Consider the following 23,668-nt stretch of genomic DNA (forward strand, 5'->3'; position numbering starts at 1 on the left):
AAATCCTCTGGGCGCCAATAGCTGATCCACAAGTCTCATTATGTCCAATTCTGAAAGGCTCCGGGAGGAGCGGCTGGTCATCAGACAGAGAATCAGAGCATTCCAAAAAGGGGCTGTACTGCTATCCAAAAATGGGATCTGGGGAATATCGGGTCCGAGGCAATACCTCATCTTTCGGCACCATGGTCAAAGGATATTTATATAGTATAGGGAGGATACTGACCAAAGTTGGAAAAACTTTTTGGTTCCATACTCACAAGAGGTACTGTGGGGATAGCTTGGGGCATTGGTGCCAAGGACGGTACTACAGTGGAAGGTTAAATCATTGGTGTTGAGGCCGGCACTGTAGTTACTGCTTGAGGTCTTGGTATCAAGGACGGCACCGTAGACAGGGTTGGAGGCCCCAGTGCAAAGATTCCTGGAGTCAATTTAGAAACTTTTGTCTTTGGTTCAGAAGATTTAACTGATTTTGGAGATGAGGGAGCAGAATGGCTTCTCTTCTTGTGCTCTTTTTAAGGAGGGAATGAACTCTCAGAAATAGCCTCAGAGAAAGGAGTTTTTAGAAGGCCCTTCAGAATCAGCTTATTTTTCCTTTCCATCAAGGTACGTGAGCTAAGGCCTTACAAATGTCGTGAGGAGGTTTAACTTTCAAATGTGGAACCCCGAGACAATAAACACAAGATAAGTGACTGTCTGAGTTTGGTATTTTCCTACTGCGCTTATCGCACTGTTTGATGCCTGTCATTCCTTTTTTGTCTGCCATCACTAAATATACAGAAAGCACCTGTCCACAGTATGCACAAATACAATCAACACAATTATACCCAACCACAGTTAAGGAGAGAAAGGGGGAAAGAAGGGGATACCAACAATGGTATTGGGGTTACCTCAGGAGGTAAGGGAGGCCTGTATGAGCAATGGTGCGAAGAATACCACAAACTTTGTTAAGAAAGTAAAAAAGTAAAGAAAGAGACTTCAGAGGGTAAAGTAAACTCTAAATGACTATTATTTAAGAGATTTTGCAAGTAAACAACAAAGGAATTTTAAGTAGAAAATTTTAAATGACTTGGCTTGAGATCTGGCTTTACCCATCTTGATAGTATATGCGGCAAACGAGATCTGAGGTGATAGAGTTGGGCACCATGGGTAAGCCCAGCTCAAGAGTTCCCTGGCAAGCGTGAGCCCATTACAGCGGCCGAATAGGTTCCATGGACAGAACCAATACCCATCTGCAGGGAATGAATAAAGATCAACAACATCAGATCAAAGGATTCACTAGGGAGTGATGGCAGCAGAACCAGGGAGCAGTCAGTCATTCTTGCAAAAGCTGGTCAAGGTTTCTGGTTGTGAAGATATCAGGACCTCGATGTCCCCCGTTTATCAGAGGTATCTTGCAAAGCTTCTTGTCTCCAGAGTCCACACAGGCCTCAGATTTCCCCCTTCCCCCAAAGTAGGACAGTCATCCCCCAGCCGCTTCACCCTGTCCCTCTTGGCCAGTCCTACTGGTGGCAGAAGTCTATTCCCAAACTTAGGTTTCCAGAAGCACAAGCAGATGATCTGCCTCTGCATCACTGGGCTGGCTAAACCAGTTAGTTAACTGACGCAGACAGCTGGATAAATTAGTTGATATTTTTGAGCAGTCTTTAAAGTTAAAATTTAATGTCTTCAATAAACAGCTAACAGGTGAAAGACAGAGACAGATGATCCTAGCAGGAAGAAAAGCACAGCTTGAGATGACTACAGACTAATAAGCAGGTGGTTATCAGTAACACAGACGAAAGGGAGTAACAGAGTTGCTTGCAACAATACAAGCCTGAGGCTGTTAAACATTTGAATAATGATAGTATTGCAAAATAACTCTGGATCTCACTTTGGGCGGCACCAGTGGTGCAGTGGTTAACATTGTCACCTCACAGCAAGAGGTTCTCCGGTTCGATTCTCGGCTGGGGTGCCTTCTGTGTGGAGTTTTCATGTTCTCCCTGTGTTCGCGTGGGTTTCCTCCGGGTACTCCGGTTTCCTCCCACATTCCAAAGACATGCATCTGGAGCATTTCTCCCCGGGCCTCCGAACCTAGTCAGACTTTCCCGGTCAACAAATGATAAATAAAAAAAATAAAAAATAAAATACATAAACTCCAACACACGGGTATTACACTGTCTTTTAACTCAAATTGGTAGATTTGTAACCACAATATTATTTGATCACAAAAATACATAAAGATGATTTACATTCACCTGGGAGGCCAACTGTTTCAGAAAGGGAATCTGTTACAGAACCATTTTTTTTTGCTTTTCTAGAACAATATCTTTATCTATCCCCTTGTTACCTCTGGTTCATGTCAGAGTAAAAGACAGCAACCACTTAAATTTTACTAGAAGATGTAGAGATTGTTACTATGCACCCTGGATGTTACTGCCTTGTATACTAACATTACCCATAGGTCAGCTTGCAAGCTTTTTTTGGTCTGAATTGTAACAGGTCAAATTTAAAATGTTTTCTTATGTTTGTCACAACATGCATTAAAAATATTTTTGTTGTTTTTTTTTTTCTCACAGCCAGAAGGCACAGTAATGGGTGTTTATTTCTCAGATCTTTTATGGGGTACCTAGTGGAACCAAATGATGCATTATCCCAAGCACATTCTCAGTTTTTGACATCACGGCTGATGAATGGAACTGTTTCAACCATACTTTATAGGAAGCCCTTAACTAAGAACTTTTCACTTCAAATTTATGCCATCCTCTATTTATTACTAAGACTATTGTTAAATCTCAATTTCTAAGGGTGCAGAAAATGTAACCCAATTATCTAGATTTTCACAAGTGTTCTGATAATTTGGCATGTACATCTGTGCATAGGTGTTATAAATCAGAGAACATACAACTGGTACATTTGGTCACAAAGACTGCAATGAAACTACTTACTTAAATAATAAAAAGGGGAATTAAGACGCACAAGATGGCCTTTTTGGACTGCTTATGTAAAACAATTGCTTTTACAGAATTGTTCAATCAATACTGACTCACTTTGAAACTAGACAACAGGTTGACTCTCTTGCTACCAGATAAATGTAAAACGATTTTTCAGAAAGGTAAAGTTTTAGATCATTTTTTAAATCAGTATAAGTGGTTAAAAGGCTCTGGCTTGAGGTGAACAACTCTTAACAGATCCAGAGTTAGTGGGTTGTAACCCAGGTGGTCTCTGTTCTATCTGAACCCATCTGATTAACAGTAAGATTTGTACTTCCACAAACATAGATAGGCTTTCTGATACTCTGCAGAAATAAAGGAGTGCCAATACTCCCTGTTTTATGTGGGCAAATCATCAAGGCAATTGAAAATATAGGTCTAGGAACATCAAAGTGAAATTAGATATTAAAAGAAAATAACATAACTATGTTGTATAAACATGTATTAACACTTGACAGAGAAAGATTTTTGTTTGCTGGTTTGGGCAGAGTTATTAGACCTTCAGCTAACAGACAAGGCTGGTCTTTCAAAATCAAGAAAGGAAGTGGATGGTGACAAGTACTTTGTCTCACACTTGAATGAAGAATGTTAAATGTAGGATGTAATCTACAGTGAATATAAATTTGTATTTGCAAGGTCAATACAATTATTTACAATAGAATTTTTGTTATAAAAAGATTAAATGCTTAGTGTGTGTGTGTGTATACAAGTATCTGTTGATCAGTGGCAGTGAAAAACATTGAGCAGCCTGCCTGCCCCTGTGGGAGTGGTTACTGACTTGAAACTGTAGTTTTATTGGCCATTTTGGGTCAATTCCAAAACTCCTTCATCTTCCTCTCTTAAAAAACCTGGTTGCCTCGTGGTTTTGGCGTCTTTTCAGGCTTGTTGGCTGTTGGTGAAGCACCCACCAAGAGGAGAAAACGCTGAGAGAAGAAAGGAGCCACTTTTGAGATTTTAAGTATTTTTAGCCGCCTATTTTGAGCATTTTCTGGCTTGTTAAACTTGATTTCTGCATTAGTAACTGTATTTAGAGCACAACCTAGAGCTGTTTACTGAATTTCATGTTTGCGCTTATTTTTAAAATCGTTTTTTTTTCTCAAAACTTGCATTTTATCTGTCTTTGGCCTAGCACTCTTGTGTGGGGTCATTTACTGTACTGTTATAACTTGTTGATACTTGTGAACCTCTGCTCTCTGAAAAAAAACAAAAAAAATTCTTGCCTTTTTCCCACTTTTCTGAGATTTAAAAAAGTTCAGTTACAGGCTTGCTGTTCATGAACTGTTTTGTAAGTTTCTGAGAGGCCATTTTTTGCTTGGGCTAAAGGGAAGTCTTTCTGTTGATCAGTGTCAGTGAAAAACATTGAGCAGCCTGCCTGCCCCTGTGGGAGTGGTTACTGACTTGAAACTGTAGTTTTATTGGCCATTTTGGGTCAATTCCAAAACTCCTTCATCTTCCTCTCTTAAAACCCTCTTTTGCATGGTTTTGCGCATTTTTGTGCATAGCGCAACAGCGGGCAGCACCGCCTAATTGGGTTTAAACTATTCCTGGCTCCACAAAGTCTGCTCTTCACCTTTTCCCTTAGAACTGCTCTATCTCTCAAATTAAACACCATATTCTCATTCTAAGGCCCTTCACTGGTCCAATTAAGTAATCCTACAAGTTAGCACTATTAAACCATAAGCACTACTTACTCTCATACTCTCTACGATTACCCTGTCCTCTATTGGTCCGTCTTAAATTCAGTTTCCCTATATTACTCTTGCATGTCCAAAGGTCAGTCAATGGTTTCCTCTCCAGTCCAGCTGGTGAATCTGTGAATTTTGAGGCAATGTTACAGCTGTCTCATGTACACGGACAACCCTCTCCTCCTCCAAACAGGTTCAAATATATGTGAGAGATGCAACTATTTAGCCAAGCTGGAGGCTGAGCTCTCTCATCTCAAAACTGGTGTAACCAGTCAGGAGGAGAAGGTAACCTCACACAACACAATTCCAGTATCACATAGTCCCACCACATCAGTGAACCAAACACATAAATACACAAAAACATACTCGGAGGCTCTAAATAAAAATCTACCTAAGCAACAGAGACCTCCAAAGCAGACATCCAAGCAAACACTACCTCAAAACAAAACACGCACAACACATAGCCCACAAAGTCAGTGTGCCAAGCAGCCACAGCCCTTAAGGCTGAATAACAGACCTGATACTCTTGTAATAGGTGACTATTGTCAGACACACTGACGTCCCGCTCACCAGGCTGAATAAAGAGAAGGTCACGGTGAGCTGCCTGTCGGGTGCTAGGATCCGCCACATAACACAAGCACTCAGGTCACTCCAAAGCAAATACAAATATGACTCAGTCATTGTACATGCTGGTGTGAATGACCTGAGACGTACCTCCCTGGACTACATGAAAAGAGACATAGAGGAGCTCTCTGATCATGTAGCCCAGGCTGGTATGACCCTGACCTTGAGCAGCATCTTACCCTCACCTAGAATGATGCCACAGTACAAAGACAAAATGATCGATTTTAACAATTGGCTAAAATTTTGGTGTCATTTAAAGGGGATCCAGTGTCTGTCAGCCTGGGATGACATGCTCGACAAGCCATGTTGCTTCGCTAGGGACGGCTTGCACCTGTCACCACTGGGCTTTCGGATATTGGCAAAGGCTCTTGTCACCCCCATAGTGCCTTTTTTAGGCAAGGCTCAAAAGTCAAACCCACCCCCATAGACAGCACAAGGAACAAGAAACTAAGGGTAATGCTGCTAAACACCAGAAGTCTTAACCTCAAGATGCACGCACTCGAAGCTCTCCTCAGTATGGAGAACATCGATATCTGTGCAGTGACAAACGTGGTAGGTTCCAGAGAGCACCCCAGCACTACCAGGCTATACCTCATATCATGCTTTTCGGCCCCAAAACCCGGACCGAACCACAAAAGGAGGGGGAGTTTCCATATTTATCAAGGATATCCACACCTCCAGGTTAGTGGCATTGCACGAAGTATCGGAGACCATCCATGTGCAACTAACAGTGGGGCAAGACTGCTTTTCAGTTTATAGCATCCTACAGACCACCCTCTCAAAGTCAGGAATCCCGCTCGGCCTTCCTGAAAACATTGGAGAACATGAAGATCTCTCCAAACACCATTATATTGGGCGACTTCAACTACCCAAACATTGACTGGGAGCGCTACTCAAGCCCCAGCACCTTAGCCCAGAGGTTCTTGGAAATTATAAACTCAAATGCTATGGAACAACTAGTCACCACTCCCACAAGAGGGGACAACATACTAGACCTGATCATTACCGACATGGGGACTCTATGCTCCACACCAGAAGTATATCCCTCATTGGTAGGATCAGACCATAAATTAATTTCACTGGATGTCCACATCCCGACCCCACCCCCAGCCCAGAAAACCACAGTGAAAAACTTCTCAAAAGCGAACTTGTCACTTCTCAAAACCGAAGTGGTATCCTTCAAGGCCCCAGGGCCAGTGGAAACTACGGCCCAAACTGCAGAATCCTATATAAATGCATTCTACAGACATCTCCAGGAATGCATGGATCATGCTATCCCAAACAAAACCAAGACCCAATCATCCAAAGGCAAGCGTCCAGTCTGGTGGACCCCTGCCATAAATAAACTGTACAACAGAAGGAGGAAGCTACTACATGAGAGAGCAAAATCCCTAATAGGGAAGGCATCTCTGATCAGTACTAGCAAAAAATTACGATCCCTCATAAAATCCTCCAAGGCCAGCTTCGAGAGAAAAATTGCACAGGACACCAAAGACAATCATAAGGCTTTTTTCAGTTATGTTAGAAACCTGGGATGCAACTCCCAGACTTGTTCTGAGTTGATTCTAAACGACAAAAAATACACTGAACCCACAGACATCGCCAATATCCTGTTATTCAGTGCAAACTTCTCCACCCGCCCCCCCCAAAAGAGCAAGTATCTATCCCAGCAGAGGGCTGCCTCCCAAACATCTCTGATGCTCAGGTGAAGGCTGCCCTCTCCAAAGCAAAAAACACTGCTTCCATGGGACCAGATGGCATCCCAGGTTGCGTCCTACATGAACTCCAAGAGGAACTAATCCCTCAAATAAAACAGCTAAACAATCTCAGCCTCACTACAGAATATGTGCCCACAAAATGGCGTACAGCAACAGTGGTCCCACTCCACAAAGGTGGAGCCTCTACGGACCCTGGAACCTATCGCCCCATAAGCTTGACTAGCTTAGTCTGCAAGGCTATGGAGAGGATAATCATGGAGCCCATAAACAAAGACATTGGGGACCTACAGACACTAGATCCTACCCAGTTCGGCTTTGTCAAGGGCAGATCCTGCCTTTTGAACCTGGTCGACTTCTTCGAAACAGTCACCAAAGCCATAGATGAAGGGAAGGTAGTCCACACAGCCTATCTGGACCTTGCAAAGGCATTTGACACAATACCCCACTCGGGCATCATAGATAAGCTATCCAGCTTAAATATAAACCCCTATGTCACAAGATGGGTCGCAAACTGGCTCAAAGACAGAACCAACAGAGTGAGAGTTGCTGGAGCCATGTCAGACTCGACACTGGTCACAAGTGGCATCCCACAGGGTTCTGTCCTGGGACCACTCCTGTTCGGTATATACTTTTCTGAGGTACAGGCAAATGTGGGAGGACTATGGCTCACCAAGTTCGCAGACGACTGCAAACTGGGTGCCATAATCAACTCTCCAGCTGACACAAACATCCTTCAAAAAGGTCTCAGAGAGACAGATAACTGGTGTCAGCGCCATGGTTTAAAGCTATATGCCAAAAAATGTATAGTCATACCCTTTGGCAAAAACAATGTGCCCACAAATTACCACATAGGCGGAAACCCATTAAGTACAGAGAAAGTTATTAGGGACCTGGGGACCCAAGTTGATAGCAATCTCTCCTTTGAAAACCACATTGCCAAAGTGGTTAGAAAGACCTTCTACATGGCCCAACTCATCACGAAGGGTTTCACATCTAGATCAAGAGAGGTAATCATGCCCCTTTATTCATCCCTCATCAGGCCCATCATAGAATACAATGCCCCTTTTGGGATGTACCTTACCCGACACCTGCAGCAATTAGAAAGACCCCAAAAGTATCTCACCAAGAGGATCAAGGGTCTCAAACAGATGCCATATGCTGCTCGGTTAAAAAAACTCCAGCTCTACTCAGTTGCATTCCGCCTACTTCGAGGCGATCTATGCTTGACATACAAAGCTATGTCAAATCCAGAATTAATGGACATGCTCCACCTCAGTAAATCTAAATCCCTTAGAGCCACACGCTCGAGGGACTTGAACCTCAGCACAGAAATAAATAGAACTTGCTGGAGGGACAGGTTCATAACCCAGAGGCTCCTTTCGCTCTGGAATAGAATTCCAGTTCATGTGAGGCAGAGCACCTCACTGAATCTCTTCAAGAAGAATCTCGATAGGTGGATGGGGGATCGTAGGTTTGTCCCAGGGATTACTCCCGTGTCACTATTAGAAAGAGGCACAGTAAACTAAACCTTAAAAAGGGCACAGTATACTCAAATCAAGGTGTGGCGTAAGCTATACAGAATCGGGCTAGGCTTAAATTGCCTCAGGGCGGATAGCCTAGTATGAACCTATGAACCTATATAGTGTGTGTATAATATACCCACACATTACTTCAGTTTTTGGTTTAGAAGCAGTAACAGGATAATGTTTCTATTAGCAGTTCTGTGACTGAACTGTTACCACATTGAAGGTGGGGTTGGAAATGACACTGAAACCAATCTGTGCTGTTGCTGACCAGAATACTTTGTATGCAATTGTTGTTATTGTTTATGTTTGTCATTATGTACTTGCTACATTAACGTGGAGGAGCAAGGAATTACTAGTCAAGTAAAGCTTTTGGAATTAGAAACATTTCACTTTATTGTTCTGGATTTTCACATGATTCTTGAATACAGTGATCACAGGAATGTAAATTGTCTTTCAGAAGGGGACATGAAGGCCACAGGAAAAGGTCATTTTCCAAAACACAAACTTCAAATCAGCCTTAGCTTGTAGTCTGAACAGGTGAGCAGACAATTTTTTCAAGTCCCACGTTCTTCAGAAGGATGTAACATTAAAGTACTTCTTAATTCTTGTCTACTGGCAGAAGTTATTATTTGGACTAACAGGTCAGGATAAGTATAGTCCCTGGCTATCAATGGAACTGTAGTAACCATGTGGTCAATATCTGGATGAGTTTGGCTAGACAAATGCATTATGAGGATTCTTATGGGTCTTAGAAACAGAAAGTTCTCAAGAAGATGAGGTCCAACTTGTAACTTGCCAGGACCAACATTAAGCTATTAGACTGACCTTGTCTCTGTTCATTATGGCCTTTTGAATAGACTTTAGGATTAGGAGAAATGTGAGGGGTGTAAAGGAGTTGTACTGTCATGCAATATTTAGTAAGTTCTAATTTATTTATGAGTGTTCTAACCAGAGAACAAAAATGTAAATAAATATATGTAAATATAAAATTAGTAATTTTAATTAGTCATTTTATGACTCGTATTTGATGGGTTATTTCATGCCTGTTTGCATTCTTTAAGTAAACCTGTTAATATCCTTATCACTTCTGAAGAAGTCTTTATTCATTTTTGTGACAGAAAATCATCCTATAGTTTGACCGATGTGGTGTTTATTTCATTTTTAGGCTCTTGCTTTCATTCATACTGTGTCCCATTCTATTGCTCAGTTATTCTTTTTTTTTTTCCTTCTCTGTAGGACCAGTGGCTCCATTACCTGTACCAAATTAGCCCTTTAATTTTGTGGTGTGACAGCCAGACATCTCCAGGCTAGATGGGAGCCCCGTTGCCCATTTGTCCTGCCAGGGTAGCCCAACTGGACCATTTGTTCCCCAAAGGCAGAAGTCAGGAAGTAATCCACCATGTTGGTCTGAGATGTAGAACACCTTCCCACCATGTGTTCATAGAGTGGCTCTACAAGCTCTGCTACATGCTGCTGACTGCAAACAGCTTACCTCCACATGTTCACTCAGCTGTGTCAGTGTGTGTGTGTGTGTTGTGTGTACTGGCAAGGTATGCCTATAGGCACATGCCTTACGGGTGCAACATCTAGTGCTACCAGAAGGTATCACCCATGTTGTTAAGTCAGAGCTGCATCCCTCTCCCCCAGGACAGGCAAGTCAGTAGATGCCCCTTACTCCCATCCTTCCTGGACAGATCCTTTAGGTACCTGAGCTATTGCTTAGCTTTTTATTAGATTTTATGTTCATTTTGTGATAATCTATTTAAGGTACCTGAAGTATCCTTTAGTGCAAACAATCAAGTTAAGAAATGATTTTTTTTCATGCAAATGAAATCTCTTATCCCTGCATTTACCATAACTTAGTAATTAAAAAAATGTACAAGAAATATAGGATATGGCATTCAATTTATTACTGTTACTTGTTATAAAAATAAACAGGGAGAAACCATACTAGTCTTGGGATATTTTACTACCTCTGTGTATGAAACGTAAGATAATATTTTGGACTCTAAACTGCCAAAATTATTCTTGTATATTTACTCCAGAATTTTTAGCTTTGGCTGATTATATTATTTTAACCTCAGATTTAAGGTGTACCCAGTTTTGCAGACCATGGTAACTGTGGTAGCTGACATTTTTAACTGAAGGGTAAAACTCCTTTCTTTTTTCCAATTTGAGATCACATTTTTGTGCTCCTGTTATAAAATTGAGTTGTCATTTTTTGCAAATCGGCAAACTAATATAAGGGGTTGGCAGAGCTCTGATACTGCTGGAAAGTGATAACATTTCCAGCTGAAATGTTTTTGTGAAACATATTCCTCTGTGTTCCACTCTCCTGCCTCATAAGCATTCCAAGTCTGTAGTAACACAAGCCTGTGGAAAAGGAAATATGCAGTTATCCATCAAAAACAAACCAAAAGTTGCCTTTTCTAAAAAGAATGACACTCATGCTTCAGGAAAATCAGCGTATGAACAGCTATTTTTATTAATTTATATGTCAAATCTTTCCATATCTCTATAAAAATACATTTTCTGAGACACTGGGTTCTGTACTATGTATGTTTCTGAGATAATACTATAAAAGCAGTATTATGAAGTTTTGTAATATAGTTATATAAAACAATATATGCTATAAAACAGTATTTAATATGACAAATACAGTCTTACAATCTTCAGAAGTTTAAGCCAAAATGTGCAATTTATTCACAGCACAACAGAAATGTTATAGCGGAGAGTTTTCAAATCTAGGCCAACATGGGCATTCTCTATGCCAAAAGGGGAATGTCTGGCTTGATTTGCTGAATCCTCTTCAATAACTGACATCAACATTAGCAATAATTATGTGCAGGAAAAAAGGTGCCAAAATAGGAATTAAGATTTCAGTGTAAAAATTAAATTGTACCATATTACATGACTAGTTAATTTTTTGAACACAGCCTTGTAACAGTAGCAGGGCCAAATATTTGGACTGAAAATATACTTATTTTAGTATTGTTGATAAATCTATTGTTTCAGATGGGAGCTGCATTAGTTTTACACCTCAGAATGATACTTAATTCTTGTCCATAAATAATCTTCAAAGTCAGATGAAATATTCTTCATTACTTGCATGCCTGATAGTGTTCTAAAAAGAGTAGCCTGCTCCAGAAATGCTGGACATCATTTGAACTAAAGGCAGAAGTACTTTTTAAAGTTTTCATTTTATGAAATCACTGTTTCTCTCTCCCATACAGTCAGTCTGCAACAAAAATACAAAATTCAAAAAATTGCTAATGTTACAACTTTTCATATGCCTCCCACTCTCTTTCCTCATTCAACAGATTTCACTTACTAGTTTTTTCCATCTAAAGAGCAGGTGAACATCCTGTTGTGATTAATGGTTTGCACCGGCTAGAGTTACAAGGACAGCCACTGTCAGAGTTGCACAAAATGATAAAAGAAATAGCAAACTCACCCTAAAATCACCCTAACAGAGACTTGGCTAAAACCCCAAACCTCTGATAAAGACATTCTCCCCCCTGGTTATAATATACTCTGCATAGATCGCCAAAACAAAAAAAAGAGGGTGGCGTTGCCATCCTCTCCTCCAACCACCTCACTATTACAAGTATTATGAAACCTATCCCATCCTTTTCTCCTGCTGAACTACTTACAGCTAACCTTAAAATAAATGACCACACCACTATCACAGTAGCAGCCATCTATATTCCTCCAGGAGACAACATTCCTCTGCTCGAAAAGCTCGAAAATATTCTTCCATACTTTTCTCAACACATCCCAATGAAACTATCCTCCTTGGGGATGTCAACATGAACTGGTTACCTCTCAGTAATCCAAACTCCAATACTCATATTCATTTATATGGCTTTACACAGCTAATCTCCCAACCTACCCATACAAACAACTCTCACACATCTAGTACTCTTATTGACTGGGTACTTGTATCTAATCCTTCCAAATATCATAACCCTGAAACCCTACCAAACACCCTGAGTGATCACTGCCCTATAAAAGTGCTTAGGTTCACTCCCCACTTTTCAAAACCTCCTAAATTTATCACTTGTCGTAAACTCTCTAACTTCTACCCAGAAACCTTTAATTCCCTCCTCTCTAAAGTAAACTGGAAATTCCTTATCCAACTCCTACTAGAAGAAGCAGTTCTAGCTTTCAACTCCACCTTCCTTAGCATCCTAGACTCACTTGCTCCCCCTCGCAAAGTCCGAATTAAGTCCACCATATCTCCATGGCTTTCAAAAGCCACTTGTACCCTTATGATAACTAGAGACAAACTATGGAAAAAATGGTCACAAAGTAAGCTCTCTGCAGACTTATAAAATATAAAGAACTCAGAAATCTGACAAAAAAACACAAACAAAGATAAAAAGACTTCTATAACAAACCTCCCACAGCCCTAAAATCTAATCTTAAAAAAATTCTGGAACTCTATTAACCAAAATTACATCCCGGTAATCTTAGCTCCCCCAATCCATGCCCAGACAAGACATCTGAAGAAACTGCCACTATCTTCAATACCTATTTTATCGATTCAATATCTAAGCTACTGAACCCCAACCCAAACTCCTCTGCTATTAACATCTCCAACTTTTCTGAACCTACTCCTAATACTATCTCCTCAAATACCTTCTCCCTCAAACCTAAAACAAGCAAAAAAGGCGAACGCTGACACCACACTATGTAGCTTGAGAAACTGAAAACAATGAAGCAAACTCATGCAAACCAGCAGGACTAGATAAAAACACTTTTAATAACAGTTGAGCGCTTTCACCTGTTACAATACAGGCTTCCTCAGAACAAAAAAACATTCTGAATTATAGCCCTTAAATAGATGTTTTGGCTCCAAAAAGTTAAAGCAACATACTCCACTAAAACATATGTTTCTATGGTTTATTATTATGGCGGATGCGTCTATATCCAACATTTTAGGTGATAAACCCCACTTTATAAATAAAATGGGTATGAACTTGAAAAGGTTGTTAGAAAATACGATGTTTCTGACTTCTAACACTTCTAAACCTACACAGAAGTGTGGTAGATGCAACTGGTGCTTTGCTATTAACAACAGTCAAGGCACTAGGTTAAGCAACACTACCAACACCTCTATTAGATTCAAGGCAGGTTATTGTACTACTAAACTTGTCATATATATCACATTATGTTCAGCTTGTCCCGCTTTCTACATTGGGAAGACCGAGAGACAGCTGAACAAAAGAATATGTGGTCATTTTTACTCCATTAGAAAGGGAGATTAGAAGAATGCCCTATATAAGCACATAAAACAAGAGGGTTCTGAACACAAATTCACTTTTAGTATTATTGACCTTATTCAAATAGACCCTAGGGGGGAGACTATAAGAGTTGGTTGTCTTAGAGAGAAATGTGGTGGCAAATTTTTACTGATGCTGCCTCACCCCCAGGTTTGAATGAATCACTGTCTATTAAACCTCTGCTATACAAAATACGCTACTGTCAAAGTGTTTATAAATAAGTTGAGTCAGTGTTTTTATAGAAACATATGTTTTTAACAAATATGAATTTCAGAGGAATTTGTGCATTATATTTTTTGGATATATATGTATTAATAATATTATTGTTTATTCCTGTTATTTATTCATTTTGGTATGTTTATTGTTTATATAGAAAGTTTTAGTGGAGTATGTTGCTTTAAATTTTTGGAGCCAAAACGTCTATTTAAGGGCTGTAATTCAGAATGGTTTTTTGTTCTGAGGAAGCCTGTATTGTAACAGGTGAAAGCGCTCAACTGTTATTAAAAGTGTTTTTATCTAGTCCTGCTGGTTTGCACGAGTTTGCTTCATTATTTTCAGTTTCTCAAGCTACATAGTGTGGTGTCAGTGTTCGCCTTTTTTGCTTGTTTTATGGTCTCCCTCAAACCTGCACCTTCTATCTACAGCAAAACTCTACTTTCTAAATTAAAACCATGCTCAGCATCAGCTGACAATATTCCTTCCACTTTTCTTCTATTAGCAGCTCACTCTCTTGCTCTCCCTGTATGTATTCTAATTAATCGTTCTTTCTCTGAGTCTAAAGTCCCTTCCATCTGGAAACAATGCTACACTCTACCTATACACAAAGAAGGTAACTCCTCTGATATCTCCAACTTTAGATCTATTGCTATCCTCCCCTCTCTCTCTCTAAAACTTTAGATCTATCGCTATCCTCCTCCCCTCTCTAAAGTACTAGAAAAATGTATTCATAAACAAGTTATGCAGTATCTAATACAGGAAAATCTGCTTACACCCATTCAACACGGCTTCACACCCAAACATAGTACCACTACAGCTTTATTATCCTTCAACACTGTCTCTATAGCCATGGACGACCATAAACTTATTTCTTGCCTATTCTTGGACCTCTCAAAAGCTTTCGACACTGTCTCACACTCCCTTCTGCTGCACAAACTGCATAACCTCAACTACTCCTATGATACTGTTGCAAGGTTCTCCAGTTACCTCACTGATCGATCTTAATCAGTGAGATGGCACTCTGCTCTCTCCCCTCCTCTCCCTGTCAAAATGGGTGTATCTCAAGGGTCTATCCTAGGGCCTTTACTTTTTAACATCTTTACTAATCAGCTCTATACTTCCAGTCCTCAGTCATCTTTAATGCAATACGCAGATGACTCTGCAGTCATCACCACAGCCAACTCTCCCTCTAAGCTCTTCTCAGCTACTCAGGCATCTTTTAACTTAGTTGAAACATGGCTCTCCACAACCAGCTCATCCTTTACCCTAAATAAACAAAGCTGTTACTCTTCCTACCTAAAAAGTTCATATATATTAATCCCCCCTTCTCCATACATTCCCTTAATAACACTCCAATTCAGGTAGAATACAGCACTAATCTCTTAGGCGTCATGATTGACAATCAGCTTAAATTTGACTTGCATGTTAATAACTGTATCATAAAGACTCATTCAAAACTAGGGCTCCTTTACCATAACAAGAAATTCCTTACCTCTGAAGCCAAGATTACTCTCTCTCTCTCTTACCTACCTTCTACCTACTCTAATGTACAATTCTCAAATTCTCACAAATCTTAGCTCAGCACTCCTGCCCAAACTTGAATCTACCTACAAGGTAGCTAGATTTGCTGCCCAACAAACCTACAAATCCCATCACTCTCTCTCTAAAACACCTAAACTGGCTTGAATTACCCCACCAGCTTCTTCTCTCTCAGCTGCAGATCATCCATTCTATCCTGTACCAGCCTTCCTACTGCCCAGCACTATCCCCTCTCATCTCCCATTATTCTCCCTCCAGACCTCTCCGAAGCTCTAACCAAGGCCTACTAGAAATTGACAAAGCCAAGTCTAAATTTGGACACAACACGCACAGCTATCACCCCACTATTGCCTGGAATAAGCTCCGTCTAGAAATCAGGACCTTTACACATCCTAAACAATTTAAGACAGCCACCAAAGAGCACTTTAAAAGTCACTGGTCCTGCCACTGCACTCTCCCTCCTTAACATCCCCTACTTCATACCTTAATCTACTTTCTACCCTTAACTCACTCTTCTCACTAGCGCTCTCTAATCTTCCTTCACTACTCTTTCTACTGTCTTCTAAAATCTATTAAGTAAATTGCCTCAGAGAAATATTCTATTGTAATTGTCTTGCCTTCATGCAACTACACCATGATAAAACTGTTTTTTAAACCACTTTCCCCAAAAACTATACTCATCTTAATGACATGTTTCTTTTTACACATCTTGAAATAGTTATGCTATACTCCTGATTATTGACGCTGTATAACTTTGCATTGCTACTTAATGCCTTGTAATAATCCTGTAACATTGCTGTTTAATTCTAATTTCTAATGAAAATTGTATATGTTGTACCTTTTCTCCCCGGGCCTCCACTGAAAAAGGGCTCTTCAGCTCAGTCGGACAATCCTGGTCAACAAATGTAAAATAAAATAAACACACCGACTTGGAAGAGCAGAAAACACACTGCTTTAGAGTATTCATGACAATGCAATCATTTCAACAAGCTTGAAGATAGAAAAAAGAAAATAAAGCCTAGAACAAAATAATTACGCAAGATGACAAAATAACTGCAGTGAACAGTCACACATGCAAATATAAACAAGGAAAAATAAGGAAGTCAAAAAACAAAACAGTAGAAGATGTAAAGAAAAAAGGAATGGAAGAAACAGTTGTTAAATAAATTTTCAGTCATCAGAGTAGAAAGAAGTACAAAAAAAAAAAAAAAACAGTGACAATTGCTATTAAATAATAAAAAAAAAAAAAATAGGAATAGCTCATTTCCTCAAATTAGTTAAAGACTGTTTAAGCAAAACAGATTGACCCAATAATGATTTGGGAAACATTTTTTTTTACACATTACATGTTTCACAGTGGCATGGCAACCAAGTAGTTAGCTATTATAAGGAGGAGGACACAGGCACCACAGTCTGAGGAGAAGCTTAGTGGAATTTGGGTAAAAGGAAATATTTGAATTAATGCAAGAGTCTTTGAGTAAGTCCTTGTTAACTAATATCTGCTTAATACAGACGCACTGAAAACTGCTGAATGCATAATGTTCTTAACAGAAAAATCCCAGGGCTATAAATCCTCTGGTGTTATAAAGTTTTAAATATTTTACTGTGAACATTTAAGAAAAAATGGGCCATTGGAAGGAAAGAAAATGAATTGAACTAATTCCAGTAACTATCAAACAAAACTACAACTGCGTCAGTAAAAAAAGTACAACTGTGTCAGTAAGAGTAGATGCTTGACTGACTGATCACTGCTGCAGTAGTCCTGCCAAGGATATAACAGCTGGCCAGCTTCCAAAGCTTCAGAGCACCTTCTGTGTGTACAAAGTGTCAGACAGCTTGAGCTGAGCTGACTAAAAGACAAGTTTGGGCTGGAAGCCCTTCAGATCTTTAATGCCAGCAGGGACAGTGTGGCTAAGCTCTGAAAGGGCAATGTTAGGAACAGCAAAAAAAAAATGTCCACACCCTGGCATAAAAAACACAACAAGAAACAATAGGATAGAGGGAGGGAGCAGCTATTGCAGTAGTGATCGTTCAAACATCTACTGTTATGGTAAATTTTCCCTTACACAATTGTACTATTTCATTATACTGATCACTGCTGCAGTAGCCTTAACTATATGGGTAGATTACCATACGTAACTACTTTTGGGCGGTGGAAGGAGAATAGTGTTATCAAAGCTTGATCTGGATGTAGTGAAGGAATTAAGCCTATAGGACTTTATAAAAGTATGTACAGAAGACCAAGTAGTAGCTTCTAGAATACCTTAAGAATCCACCCTTTTCCAACAAGCCATAAATGAAGCCAAGGTGCTGGTAGAGTGCACCTTGAGCCTGCCTGGAATAGTTTTGTTATGGTTAGTACAACAAAAGGTAATAGAAATAGCATTAGACAACCATTTGGGAATAATCTGTTTTCACACAGGTTGTCCCTTCTTACCTTCACAAGAAATGAACAACTGATCCAAATATCTGAAAGATTTAGTTCTGTCGAGATAGTATCCGAGTTGTCTGTGGACTACCCAAGTATGGGGTATCCTTCCTGCCTCATTTTTAGGCTCAGGAAAGAAAATAGCAAATGGATAATATGGCTTAGAGTAAACATGGATAATACTTTAGACATAAAATAAGGGTTAGTTCTCAAAAAACCCTGTCCCTATTGAAAATGATATCGGGATGACTAAGAGCTTGCAACTCAAATACTTTTCTTGCAACGGTTAGAGAAATCAGTTTTCCATGTTAGGAATCTCAAGTCAGCCAGATCAGCTGGTTCAAATGAAGCAGGTGTTAGCTTCTCTAACACATAATTAAGATCCCAAGGAGGGGATCCCATGGAGGGGCTACTGGTTTTCTTATGCAAATCTCCTTTCAAGAACATTTTGACATTAGTCTGCACTGAAAGAGGAGGAACTATAGGCAGACATGTTGAAACAGCCTATAAATTAACCTTGACAGAGAAATAACAAAGATCATAGGATAGTAACTCACACAAATATTGTAGAACTAGAGAACAAGTAGTCTTGAATGGGTGTTGTTTATGTTGTTGGCACCAAATAGAAAACATTTTCCATTTACTAATACACAGTATTCTATTAGCAGGCTTTCTTACCACCAACAGTACCTGCTGAATGTCCTCAGTAAACAGGTGCCTAAAACGAATAAAGATCCTATCACCTAGGCAGTCAATTGAAATTGATTGATTGGTGTCTGGGTGTATCAAACATAACTGTTCTGGTCTGAGTAGATCCAGTCTGTGAGGAAGCTTGTGGTAATTTACCCTACCCTTCTCCAAAAGATGAAAACTACATTTACGGGCCAGAAGGGAGTCACCACAATGATCTTGGGAGATTATTTCTGAATCTTCAGAAATACTGTGGAAAGGGTGGAAAAGGATAAAGGAGCATTCCTGTCTAAAGAAAAGCCATCTGCTGTCTTCTAGGCCTTTTTGCATGGAGTCCTGGAACAGAATCTTGCCAGATGATTGTTCAGAGAAGAAGCAATGAGGTCTGCTTCAGGAACTCCCCACAGATGGATTAAATCTTGTAAGACCTTTTCATCTAGTTTCCATTTGTGAGGGTCTGCCCTGGTCATGCTCATCTGGTCTGCCAAACAGTTTTGCTCTGACGGAATATAGGATGCCTAGAGTGTGATATTTTGCTGTCAAGCTATATCCCAAGTTAACTGCGAAGGAGAAAGGGAGACCTGGATTTAAGGATATCTGTTGTCTCCACCAAAAGAATTCTGTTCTGACAAACCCTAGTACTGAGATCTGAAAAGATAAAGGGTGTTGATGCTGGGACCGAAGAGATTTCAAATACCACTGTATCATTCTCATCTGGAGTATTGCCAGGGATATCATGAGACCCAAAATCCTGAGATATTCCCTTCACAGTGACTGAAGTGCAAGTGGAAAACTGGTCTAAGTGGAAAACCTTAGAAATAGATCTAGATAAAGATCTATGTTTTTTCCTGTGGAAGAAAAACTCTTTGAGCTGAGGTATCTATTTGACATCCCAGGACTACAATCCTGTGTGAAGGAGTCGAGAAAGATTTTTGAATGTTCTCTTGGAATCCTAGCTTATGTAAGTAATCTCTAACCCAAGAGAAAGAGAGATTCCTCACACTTTGAAAAAGACTCTGCAAAGTCATCAAAATATGGAAAAATGTGGATACTCTGTAGCCTGCAATGAGCTATAACTGGAGCTAGACACTTTCTGAACACTCTTGTTGCAGTGGATAGCTCAAAGGGTAAAGCAAAAAACTGATAACATGATCCAGAAGCATAAACATCTAAAGTCTGGATGAATAGTGATGTTATCAGCATGTTTTAAGTTTAGTGTTGCCAGGAAATTTGGAGAGGAAGAAGATGTAAAAGGCTGTGAGGTGACATTTTGAATTTGGGTGCTATCACAAAACAGTTTAAGAAAATCCAGAAAGTGTCTCCAAGAACTTTTTCTTTTGCACTAGGAACATCCTTGAATAAAAACTCTTCCCCACCTGGGAAGGATGAACTGGTTCCATCACTCCTTGGGACAGCATGTGATGAAGGACCGTGTTGGAAACAAAATCTGAAGGATGAGAAATGACCTCTTGAAAAGGAGGAATTTTCTCCCACTGCCATCCGTAACCTTGATGAATGATTTTCAGAACTTATTGTCTCAAACTATGTGTTGCAAAGAGAAAAATGGTGATTCCAATTTTCTGGGAAAAAGAAAAACAATGGCAGGGTGGGGAGGGGGTCACAAGGAATCTTGAATAGTCATTCAGACATCTTGGACTGTACTTGGTTTTGTGAGGTTCAAAGACTTCTTTTTGGATCCCTCTTGCTATTTCTTCTTCTTAATTGTCCGTTTACCTGTGTTGAGACTGTTTATTCTGTTTTTTGCCAAAAACTGGATGAGGAGATAGAAAATTCATTGGAAATTTTGAAAAAAGAGGGATGAAAAATCTTAGAGATTCTCTGGATAAGCTTGCCTTTTTCATTACAGTTTTTGTTCACCTCTGTCACAGTGGGGCCAAACACTAAATCTCTGTTGTTGTTGTTGTCTCTCAGCTTTTCTTGGTTAGGGGTCGCCACAGTGGAACACCGGTCTGCTAATGATTGGCAGTTGATTTTTACGTGCTGAGTTGCCGGCCCTAATGCACAACCTTCAACGAAGGTACGTACGCCCATTCACGCATGTCTCCACAGAAGACGCTCTAGCTGAGAATTGAACTGGACAACGTCTTGCTGTGAGGCGACAACGCTACTGCAGCACCACCACCGCAAATTCCAAGGCAGAATTTAAAATCTCATTTTAATAACATGTGGGAGGTTCTGAGAATGCAGTCATACAAACCTCCTCAAACCAGTTTCAGTGGCCATAAACCTGGAGGAGGTATCGAGTCATACATACAGTGCAAACAATGAGTAGTGACCTGTGCAATAAAAGAAACCAATTGTGTAGCTAGGACGAGGCAAGAGGGACAATGCCCTAGGCACAGAATGCTGGGGGAGGTGGCACAATCAGCCGGATCCTGATCTCTAATGCAATACTGGCTTTTAAAAGCACTCCATGTGTGCTCTAAACTGTTGCAACTGCTTGGCTAGGCTTAAATGTCCCACAAGGGCAGCAGGCCTAGTACTTACCTGTGAACCTATGAAATGAAAGAAGAAGTTGATTTGCATACCTTTGTACAGCAGTGCACCACCCAGCAGCTAGTGTAAGATTAACTACGACATCCACTGGAATCAAATCAGCAACAGCATCATTATTTGCTTTCATGGTACGTAGAATCCCTTTACCTGCCTGAATAAAAAAGGGAAAAAAAAAGGATAGTCAGTAATTAGTTCACATAAGTAGCTCAGATATATAACAATTCCAAGTAAAAAATGAGACACATTGGCATTAGTCAACATTTTTAAATTAAATTCACAATAGAATTAACAAATCTCCCAAACAGTATACAACTGTTTTTACTTAACTCATAAGGTAATAAATACTATGTTAAATGTGGTATATTTTTGTATAATTATGTTTTTTTGACAAACATGACTGGACACGTCACACATGGATGCCCATTTTCCAAATGTAGGCTGTGTTTGCATTTCTTCTCTATAGTATTTCCATAAAGCTGACAACAACAGAACCAAATAATAATTTATTATCAAATGAGCAAAATGTTTTCTGAAATCAAACTGGTAAGAGGTATTAAATCATAGTAATTCTAGCAAAGCAGTGTGTCATGGTGGAAGCATATAATCATAGGATTATTCAGGATATAATGGATTTAATCCTTAACTATTAGCTAATTCTGAGACTTTGCAAGTAAATGAACAAAAGAATAAATGTCTAGCATTGATAAATATATTACATTTAAGCTCTAAATATGTATTTTTACTTACTTCTGTTAAATGTGTATGTGCACTACTTATAAGTGACTGTTTACGTCTGTGGCCAAGATCACAAAACATAATTATATGCATTTATTTCTTGATTAAATAACTAGTTTGTTTACTACAAAGAGCTAATTGAGTCAATGACTCCTATTCAAGGGATAGTTGGGCGGTACTTACAATGAAAAGATTAAATTTATCCTTGAGACTAAGGAAATCCCATAATCACAAAAAACACAAATGAATAATCACAAAACAAAGACCAGAAAAAGAATAGAAAAATGCATGTGAAAGCCAGCTGAAACCAGTTAAAACACTTTCATTATGTTTAAACAGAACTTCATCAGAAAAAAATAAGAAAAACATGGCTGTGTTAAAAAACAAGTGCATCAGACATGTGATATAATACTGCCAATCAATGACAAGAAACATCACATACGTTCTAATGAAAAGAAATAGCTGTGAGTGTAATAAACCAGTCACACCACATAGAAAAAATAAATCTGAAAAACATAATCCAGGAAAAAAATAATATTACCTCATTTAAAATTATAACTTTCTTAAAAATATGTATAAATAAGTATACATTAAATGTTTAATGCTTTAATTCTTAAGATGCTGTAAATAGAAATTGTAGCATTAGAAGTACAGGAAACCTTTAAGCTTGGCAAAAGTTATTACAAGCTTTGGCAGGAGGTGAAATGAGGTGGAACTGTGAAGTACAACTTTATGATAAGCCAAATGCAGAAAATGATGGAGAGGTGAAGAGTGTAGAAAGCATCAAGAGATGCTTCAATTTTTACAGGAAAACCCAGCTAACTTCGTGGTACTGAGGAATAAAATCTTGACACCAGCACAGAAGACCTGGGGGGTTAAGCAGCAATTTAGGTGCTGGACAAGCCAGTTGAGGAGGGAGAGATGTGGCAGGGCCTGATTTATCCCTAGATGTGAGAAATAGGAGGCATATTACCATGAATGCTTTCAATATCTACAATCACTGATAATGTCTGGAGTGAAGATGGATGGAGGTACCTGATTATATGGGGTGTGTGACTAGTGAGGGTAATACCACTCCCATAAAAATAGATGGCAAGCTCTTACCCAATCTCATATGGGTTAACATAGAACATACTTTCTGAAGGAAATGCTATGGGAGATACCATAAATAAAGATCCAGCCATTCATTTTCTAAACCACTTGTTCTGTTGAGTTTTGCTGTGCTAGCAAGTTGATTATAGCAGACCAGGCTTTTCTGTCTACAACAGCAGTCTACAGCTCATCCTAAAGGATGCCTGTTTAAAAGTATGCCCTTAGCCTGCCTTCTCATCTCTTCTATTTGATCATGCCTGGTGCTCAGGCAGGAGTAATCCCAATTAGGCTTTCAAACTACATCAACTGACTAATTTCAGCACATATGAGAGGTGTCTCTAGAGTGAACTGTTAAGCATTTTAGCTCGTCATGGACAGTAAAAAAAAACAATCTTCTGGAGGAACCCCGTTTCCAGTGTTTGTAACTGTGACCTCACATTTTTGGTGATCACTTAAAGAATGATAAAGACACTATCAACAACTGACCAATAACACCAAAGCTTTTTCATTTGATTCAGTTTTTGTTACATAACCACAGTTTGACAGAATGTCTACAGTACCACAGTTGCTATATCCATCCATTGATTAGTTTTGTAATATTTTGAAATATGTTTCTCTCAGAATTCAGGAAGGGATAAATATTA

At 39.5% G+C, this 23,668-nt stretch overlaps 1 protein-coding gene across 2 annotated transcripts in view; it reads right to left on the reverse strand.

Moving 5' to 3' along the window:
• Positions 1 to 23,668, reverse strand: part of FAR2 (fatty acyl-CoA reductase 2) — a 1,505,975-nt gene that overhangs the window by 388,607 nt on the left and 1,093,700 nt on the right. For both annotated transcript variants that reach the window (XM_044088201.1, XM_044088202.1), the window contains one exon: positions 21,230 to 21,348. In XM_044088201.1, coding sequence (XP_043944136.1) covers positions 21,230 to 21,348 — 119 coding nt within the window. The remainder of the gene's footprint in view (positions 1 to 21,229; positions 21,349 to 23,668) is intronic.

This window comes from Protopterus annectens, chromosome 11.part0 (genome assembly GCF_019279795.1).
Source record: "Protopterus annectens isolate FY-2018-M chromosome 11.part0, PAN1.0, whole genome shotgun sequence".
Classification (NCBI taxonomy): Eukaryota; Metazoa; Chordata; order Ceratodontiformes; family Protopteridae; genus Protopterus; species Protopterus annectens.